Raw genomic sequence first — 8,656 nt, 5'->3', positions numbered from 1 at the left:
AAAGGCAGAAAAGAATAATCCATGGGTTTTTTAAAAAAAATATTTTGCAAGGACACATGGAATAATTATCTGCTATTTCTGCATCTCCCCACCATTCCCCCCCAAGAAACCCCCAAAGCACAGTGGACAAGTAAGCCAACATTGTATTATAAATGCTCAAAGGTGGAATTCCGTCTTTTGGTGTCCGGGTGTATTTTGCATTATTTTGCAGCCTTGATGGTAGCTTTTCTCAGCAAAGCCTGCACAGCTGTCTCAGCGTCAGCAGGCAAGGCAACAACATGTCTGGCAGCATGTGGGGAAAATGTTGTTCGGAATGTACTTCTGGGGACAATTTCCTTTGATACTGTTCTCTGAAGTATCAAAATTGGTTCTTCATCTTTGACAAAGGAAAATGCTCACTCTCAAGCTGTAAGACGCTGAACTACATTTGGGGCGAGAAATGTATTCCTTTGGGAGGAAAGTATTGTAGAGTGAAAAGAACAAAGACTTGGCAGACAGACAGATGTGGGATCGAGTCCTGTATTGACCGCTTACGAGCTGTGCAACCTTTGATGAATTACTAGTTTTCCTAAGCCTTTGTTTTTTCATCTCCGCATGGGGTGGTTCCAGCCATAACACAAGATGGCGTACGTTAGGGTTTGAGTTGGAACTCAATATAGAGTAGCGATTGCTAAGCAGCCTGCTTGGCAGGTGGAAGGGAAAGGAAAAGCTGTAGTCTGATCTAGGCAGAAGTGGGGCAACCTCAGATTTGGAGAATAAAGTATATGTTTGCCATAGAATCCCTGGAAACAGAATTATTCCCATTTTCCTCCATTGTCTAGCTCAGTGGCTCTATAGCCTCATATTCAGACATAGCAAGAAAAGGCCTGTGGCATATACGCCACAATTAGGAGACAGATGGACCAGTCTAGACATTGCTGATTTGGCTCATGGCCCGGCAGTGAGCTCACTGGTATGGTTCTCTGTGTTCTTAATTTTACCCACAAAGGGTTTCGAGTGAACATTTTGCCAGTATGTAACGCGAGAGGTTGAGAGCACCTAGAACCCTAAACAACTGTTTCCTCCACCTCTCCCTCACTCTCTCCTTGTCTCCTTTCTCTTTTAGAAATCATTACCGCCAGAGTGCAGCCATCACAGGAGGAGCACCGAGGACGTGTTACTATACCCTCACCTTTGCTGTCACCTTCCCGCACAGTGAGGATGTCTGCTACCTGGCCTACCACTACCCCTTCACCTACACCACCCTCATGGTAACTTCCTGTTTACGACGTTACCCCAGCGGGACTAGAGGAGCTCCCTGAGGTGGTCCTGCAAACATTCAGGAGACCCTGATGCTAAGGGAGCCAGGGTGTGTTGTCCCTGACTTGATGGTTTTCTCTTTGTCCCTTGAACAGAAGGCTGAGGTCATGACCAATGACATTCTAAAGGCCCAAATGGCACGCGGGGCTCCTCATTGGTGGGTTGAGGGTAGGAGGCGGGACATTTCTTAGGGGCTCTATCTTTAAGGAGCCCTCGAGTTAAACATGATGGAGCGAGATTGGAGGGAGGTTATCAAGTTGAAACGGGGTAAAAGCGTAAGGTAAGCTGAGATGCACGTTGAAAGGGTGGAGACTCATTGAGAGGCGTAAAGCAGAAGGCAGGAAAATGAAGCTCGGAAAACCTCCCTGAGTCCATGAGCAAGCAAACAATTCAGCTTTTCTGGTGGTTCCCATGGCTATGGGCTGGAGGAACAGACAACAAGCATGGAAGGATAAAACACTGAGTTACTGCAATGAGGGCCGTGATTGTTTTAGGAGAGGTGTGTGGTGTAACTCAGTCCAAACTTGAAGTTGGCATTCTCTGTTCTGTCAGCCTCTGCAAAAGGTTCATGAGACAAATTTGCGCAAACTGCTTAAACCATGCAGCTTTCTGTCATTTGCAATAGCTGGCAAACCATCCCTTTCCCCTAGCTATTTCATGGCTATCCTGAGGATTAATGAGCTAATGCATCTTCCATAAAGATCCTCTTTCATCCTCTATGTTAATGCAAAATGCTATTAGCATATTCATAATAATATGTGTGTATATGAGTGTATAGATCACTCACCCTGAAGGATGAGTATTTTCAATTTAAGTCTGTGATAAGGAGTTGGGAAAGATAATAACCAAGAACATCTTTACCTTCAAAAGGAACGTTCAGGTATAAACGAAAATTTTCCCCCCCTCGGTCGACAAGGCGTATCGTAAACCACTTGGTTAACTGCTTCACGGAAGTGCGTCTGCCCTTCTCTCCATATGCTGTCTTGCCTAAAGAGAGATTTTTACTGTTTTCCAGATTGCAAAAGATACACAACGAGTATTATTTGTGTATCACAGTTAGAGATCTCGAGAAGTTAATCCAAGAAATGTGCATCCCAAGCTAGGCTGTAACAAGCTGTGTTTGTTATAAAACATGCTTGTTGCCTGTAGGGACTCAGAAGAGGCAAGATTCATCACCCCCTCCCACAGCTGTTCTTCTTGCCGCACCTGTGAAACACAGCACGTGAAAAGCTGCTGGGGGAGGGGGTTCCTTTGTGAATGCGTGTTGGCCTTTTCCGTGGGGGTACCATCCAGTCAGGTGCCTCCAAGCTGATCAGAAGTCTGCAACGCCTTCAGCCAGGCCTGGGCTTCATCTACATTCTTACTCTGAATTTCAGACTTTGGATCAGCTTGTAGACACTTAGCAAGAACCCATCAGAACATCTGGGGATCAGAATGGGACCATCTTTGGGGAACAGCAGTATGCAGCTAAATTGCACCCATGGTACTCAGCGTTATCGATAACATTCCTGGGTTGATGACTGGAACTCAACCGTCAGAGACGACATGGTCACACAACTCCGTCACCTACACGTATCTATACAAGTGGGCTGCGGTCGCAGTAGCTCTTGTGCCCCTGGGGTCCACTCACCTTTTGTCTTCTTGTCGACCCGTGCACAGGGTTGAAAGTTCACAGGCAACAATAGCTTCGGAGCCCCTGGGGTCCATGGGGGGATAATTTCATCTTGATGGGGGACAACAATACAAGAAAAGAGGACCCCTTCCCCCAGTCAGTTGGCCTCGATGGGAAGAGAAAAGTCTTACGAATCGGTGCTCGTTGGCTTGTTACTCAGCCTGTGCGCTGTGAATCTCTTCCTACAAGAGAAGTTTGAGGAGAGGTAATGAGAAAGAGAGACGAGAATGGGGCACCTTTTCTTTTCTCCTAAATGAGTAGGAAAGAGTAAGAAAGACAATGTGTTACTTGAAAGTGAAAAATGCATATATTCAGTTATAGGTTTTACATTTCCAATAATGTACCGTCTTGACTTCTGTAGGTTTAAGACAAAAATGGACTCTGTGACTGCTCTTAAAAAAGCTCTTCCTCCCATCATGGACAGAATGAGTACATTCTATAATGCACACTTAGTCATTTTTATTTTTGGACATGTCCTAAGGAGAAACAGGTTTTTTTTCTAACAGATCAGTGATAAATTAAATGTGAATGAGACCTCAAGGGCAGTGTTAACTGTATGATACTTGGGGTTTATGCAGAGGGGTAGAAAAATACATTTCTAGGTGGAGTTCACAATTTGTAACTCTCTTCTAACATGGATTATGTTTAGTAATTGCAGGCATTTTTATAGCAGAGGACATATAATGTTGGATGTTTCTCACCATGAATATAATTTTGCAACTTTAAAAATTTTAATCTCTTATAATAAGAGAATTAGTACATTTTTTTTTCAAATTGATATCTTCCAGATGCTTGCCAGCAATTCTGTTGGATAATTATCCAAATTAGAGTATTAAAATAAAGCCAAAAGAAGGAAATACAATATTATTATAATTATGAACCAAGCAAAACTTCTGTTGTAATCATCCGTATCAAGCTATCGGTAAATTGCAATAACTGTTAAAGTGTTGTTAGCAATACGTGTTAAAGTATTCGGAGTATGTTGTGGATTGCCCCTGGAAAGCCAATAGTATTGGTTGAAAATAGGGCTGCAGGAGAATTTCTGATGGACATTTCAGGGGGTAAGAAAACGGGATCTCACAGAGAACTTATAACTGTGTGAGTTGTCATGAGACGAGAAACGTGATCGTTAAGTAGGATCCATCTGTTGGGACAGCTTAAGGATCTCAAAGGGTAGAGTAGGGTTTTTCACCAGACTTACATCCCTCTTGGGGGAGATGCTACCACTGTTATCTTCAGAGATGAAATGGTGTGTGGTGTAGGGGAAGAAGGCAAGACGGAGAGGGTTTCCAGAGAGAGCAGAAACGAGAGAATTAGGATGCTGGATGCACAATCTCTTAGAAAGGGCTCCGAATGAATAAAGAGTTTAAAATGTGTCAAATGGGGAATGTTGACTAACCTGTGGCAGATCAAAGATGCAGCGAGCAAGTCATAAATCAGTGCTGTCAGGTAATCAATAGACAGACCTATCCTTGTTTGGGTCCACACAGAGAACAGGCACCAATCAAGGGTCCTGGTGTTGAGGAGGTGACATGGAAGGCCATCCCGTAGGTGTCGGGATGTGCAGGAATGGTGGACCCATGGATCACAAGAGCCCTGAATTCAGGGGTACTCTCTTGAGCACAAGAAAAGAACAAGTTTGGGAGTCAGCCAGGCCTGGATTTGACTCTCAGCTCTGTTTTCTTGCCCTGTAGCCATGGGCAAGCTACTTAACTTCTTAGCACCTCAGTTTTCTCACCTGTAAAAGCAAAAATACAAAAGTGGTTACTACACGGGCTGTTATGAAGATTAAATAACTTGATACATGAAAAGTTTTAGCTAAGTGTCTATATTAGTAAGCCATAGTAGGTGGTAACCATTGGAGCATTTATTCTCTCTTTTTTTTTATGATGATATAATCATTTTTCTCCATTGGACTGATTGGAAAATACCCATCCCATAATTTATAATACAGTTAAAATTATGTGAAAAATCCCAATGAAGGACAAAAAAGAAATAAATGCTCCTGATGGTGGTTAAAAAAAATAACCCAGGGCCGGCCGAGTGGCGCAATGGTTAGGAACTGGCTTGGGACGCCAGAGGGCTCCGGTTCGGATCCCACATATGAGGGCCAGTGACACTGCCCTCTACAGCTAAGATGCTGAACAACAGCTCAACCTGGAGCTGGGCTGCCGTGAGTCGCTGGCGACAGCGTAGGCTGCAGCCCCTGTGGCAGTGGGTTGCCATGGGCTACCATGTGTAGCCAGCAGGCAGCGTGAGCGGCCAGCGGCCAGCAGCCGCAATGAGCGGCCGTCCAGAAGCTGGTGACTGATCTGCCTCGCCCGGGAAGAGCGCAATGATGGTGCCAACTTGGGCCAGTGAAAGCAACGTCCTCTACAACTAGACTGAAGAACAAAAGGACAGCAGCTTGTCTGTTCCCCTTCCCTCAATTCCCCAATAAAAATCTTTAAAAAAAAAATCCACCCAAATAAAGGACTACAAAGAAATAAATAATGATGGTTGTCTTAGGGTGGTTGATTATAATTATTGTTTCTTTGCTCTCTTTTTCAAGTCATCAGCAATATAACTTCATTTATTTTTAATGGAAAAAGGATATTAAAGTCATCTTTCCATTGTAATCAGCAAATCTGTGAGTAGACACCTAAAGACTACTTATTTCTTTCACTTCTTGAAGTGAGTCCATTGAACATGGGGAGAGTGGTATTGGCAGACTGAGGCAGTTGGAGGATGCTCATTATAGATTAAGCTGATAGGATGTTCTGTTGCTTTTATTTAGTTTAAAGACTTAGTTTAAAGGTGTCATTGGTTCTTCTCTTGCGATGAGGAGGCTTCGATGCTCTGATGGGTGACAGTGATAAGTGACAACTGAGAACTAGGCAGTACACAAATAAAATGGGCCATCTCCTTAGGGGTACGCTTTCTTCTAAATTGGGGAGACAGAGAGTGTAGCTGATTAGGCATTAACAATAAGAAACGGTTTCTGAGTGTACAGTGCTGATTTTATCAGTAGCCGTGAGCAGGGTAACCTGCTGAGGTCAAGTACAATCTTTTATGGAAGTTTTAAGGGAACAGTTAATAAGGGGGGTGGGTAGAAGACTCCTGTGGAGAAGCAACAGTGAGGCAGTAGGTGAGGTTATCAGCCAGATACCTTTCATGAACAGGTAGGATTTTCTTTGGCGAAGACAATCTCTCTGGCGGGGGCAGGGCGTGTGTTTCTGTAGTTGCCTTGAACTCATCCCCATATTTATAAAGAAATCCATCCATGTGGTTTCAGCAGGGCTGTCCTTACAGCTGTTTCTTGGCACATGGATTCAGGCACCCTACTTCTCTCATCAGAGACCCTAACAGACATGGCCTTGCTGGACCAGAGATGGAAGCAAACACTCACCTAAAAATCATTTTCAGGAGAACACTAGAAAGCTGTTTTTGCAAAAGGAAATCCAACAGGAGTTTATCATTGGCTGACTTCTGGAAGTCTTCTGTTGGACCTCAGGAATACTGCCCTAAGTAGAGAGTGGGGTTATTGCATATTTGATTAAATGAGACAGATGGTTGATTGAGGGGCATAGGGACATGGCTGCATGAACAATTACAGTTTACAGAAAATGAGCTTAAGCTGAAAGATATTAGGAATTTGTTGCATTGTCATATTATTAGTCACCAAAAAATGTAGTAAAAAATAACAGAGATCTCATAACTTCGCTTCCTCCTGCATTTGCTGCCAGGGAGTCCTTCACGGTGACATGGCCATATAACGCTTTTTTCTTTTCTTCTTCTTCTTTTTTTTAACTTTTCTCCCCTAGCTAATTGTGCTTAATGACTTTTGCAGACAAACCTGCCTCTAAATCTGCTTCCAATATCTGATTCATAAAGTCTAGATTTCATTTTTTGTTTGTTTGTTGAGATTTTGCATCAGACGCCAAGGAGCTGTGGCCCATTTGTAACTTGGTGACACCACAGAATGGAGGTCAGTGCTTCCCTTGAGAAGGCTCTCCACCCAGCTCCCTGTCCCCCAACCCCCTGCCGCCCTCGAGCAAGGACCCTGGCAGCCATACTAAAATGTGTAAAAGATAGCTTTGAGGGCAAAAAAACAAATCATATAGAAACAATTCAGCAAAGACAGTGTTTCCCAAAGCGTCTTCTTCAGCACTTCAGCGTCCCAGCGTCCTGAGATCTTGAGAGAAAAACTGGGTGCTGCATTTTTCTTCTCAGAGTTCACAATGCATACTGGCCTATGAAAGAGTCTGAAAAACTCTGCAGCCATGAAAACGTTTTTGTTTTCTTCAACTCACCATGCCCCAAGTGCTTTGGCTGTGAATTTCTCGCCCCTCCACCTCTTTATCCACACCCCAGCTCCTAGTAACCTCCTGTAGAATTCACTTTTGGAAAATGCTGCAGGAAAGAATATTGCTTTCCTAGTTTGGGGCGGGGGGGGGGGGGGGGCGGGCAGGGCTAGAATCTTGACAGTAATTGTGAGGCAGGGTCCATTCAGTCTGGATTTTAATCATAAATGATACTGGGAGCAACTTTCACCCAGAATTTTATGAAAGTGATTAAAATAATTGATTACGATCACAGAGCGTATCATCTAAATCTAGGACTATCTTCCTTTTCTTAACTAAAGTGCTGGGGTTCTTCTCAGCCAGGATGGCAGCACATAGCTGACAATCTGATAGGAACATTTCCATTCTTATCTGGTTTCATCTCTCCTGGGATACTAGATGTCCACTTCTTTCATCATGGCTTTAATTACACTGATTTAACATTGATTTTTTTTTTCTCTTTAACACATGAATTTATTCAGTGAGCGTCTTTTAGGAAGATGTTTTTCTGTTCCCTAATGGTCTTATTTCTGCTGTTTTTGAAACCATTTTTACTTAAGTTTAACTTTATTTAATGGTTATTAGAAATGTGGTTTGTACAATATCTGCTTTTATTTGAAAATTTATTGAATTTTTATAGCCCTGTGTATGATTAATTTTTATAACCATTCTGTGGATGTTTCAGAAAAAAAAGAATGTTCTGTATAAAGTTTGACATATTTCTATAAAAAACAATATTGTTCAAATGCACTATATTATTATTTTTGAGGAATTGATTTATTTAAGACTGAGGTTCTGTCTTAAAGACTCCCATTCCTAGTACAGTTTTTCCCTGTCTGCCATTTTTGCATTGCATATTTCAATCCTGTGATGTTTGATTCTTAAGATTTATGAGTTTTATATGTTTGTTGTGAATTGTGCCCTTTATCAGAATGAGATGTTTAAATCCCATTTAATGTACATGTTCTTGAATATGACTGTCATATATTACTATTGCAACGCCTGCTTTAATTTATGTTTGCTTAATCTTTTAGTTTTAATATTTCTCTTTTAAAACATTTTAGTAGAGGTAAATAGTAAAGAGATAATTTAGGCATGCTTTCATATACATCTTGCTTCCCCCCCCCACCAGTTTTTAAGACTACCTCTTATATACAGTATGCAGTGGGATTTCAAAAAACTAATCTGAAAGATTTTGTCATTTAATAAGGATGGTTAACCTGTTTATACTTATAACAATTTTTGGTGTTACATCTGTCGTTTTGATTTTATGCTATTTTCATGCTTTGTTGTTCCTCTCTCCTATTTCTCCTCCTCCTCTTCTCTCTCTCTCTCTCCCTCTCTCTCTCTCTCTCTCTCTCTC

At 42.2% G+C, this 8,656-nt stretch overlaps 1 protein-coding gene across 1 annotated transcript in view; it reads left to right on the top strand.

Annotated features, from left to right (window-relative positions):
- The first annotated feature begins 621 nt into the window (after nucleotides 1-621).
- The window catches only part of LOC109394765 (cytosolic carboxypeptidase 4-like), a 338,338-nt gene continuing 330,303 nt past the window's right edge, over nucleotides 622-8,656 (top strand). Inside the window, exons 1-2 of the mRNA XM_019665197.1 lie at nucleotides 622-626; nucleotides 1,106-1,250. Coding sequence (XP_019520742.1) covers nucleotides 622-626; nucleotides 1,106-1,250 — 150 coding nt within the window. The remainder of the gene's footprint in view (nucleotides 627-1,105; nucleotides 1,251-8,656) is intronic.

This window comes from Hipposideros armiger, unplaced genomic scaffold (assembly GCF_001890085.2).
Source record: "Hipposideros armiger isolate ML-2016 unplaced genomic scaffold, ASM189008v1 scaffold_436, whole genome shotgun sequence".
In the NCBI taxonomy this organism is placed as follows: Eukaryota; Metazoa; Chordata; class Mammalia; order Chiroptera; family Hipposideridae; genus Hipposideros; species Hipposideros armiger.
Note: the sequence above shows the minus strand (reverse complement) of the source record. Positions and strands in the feature narration are given on the sequence as shown.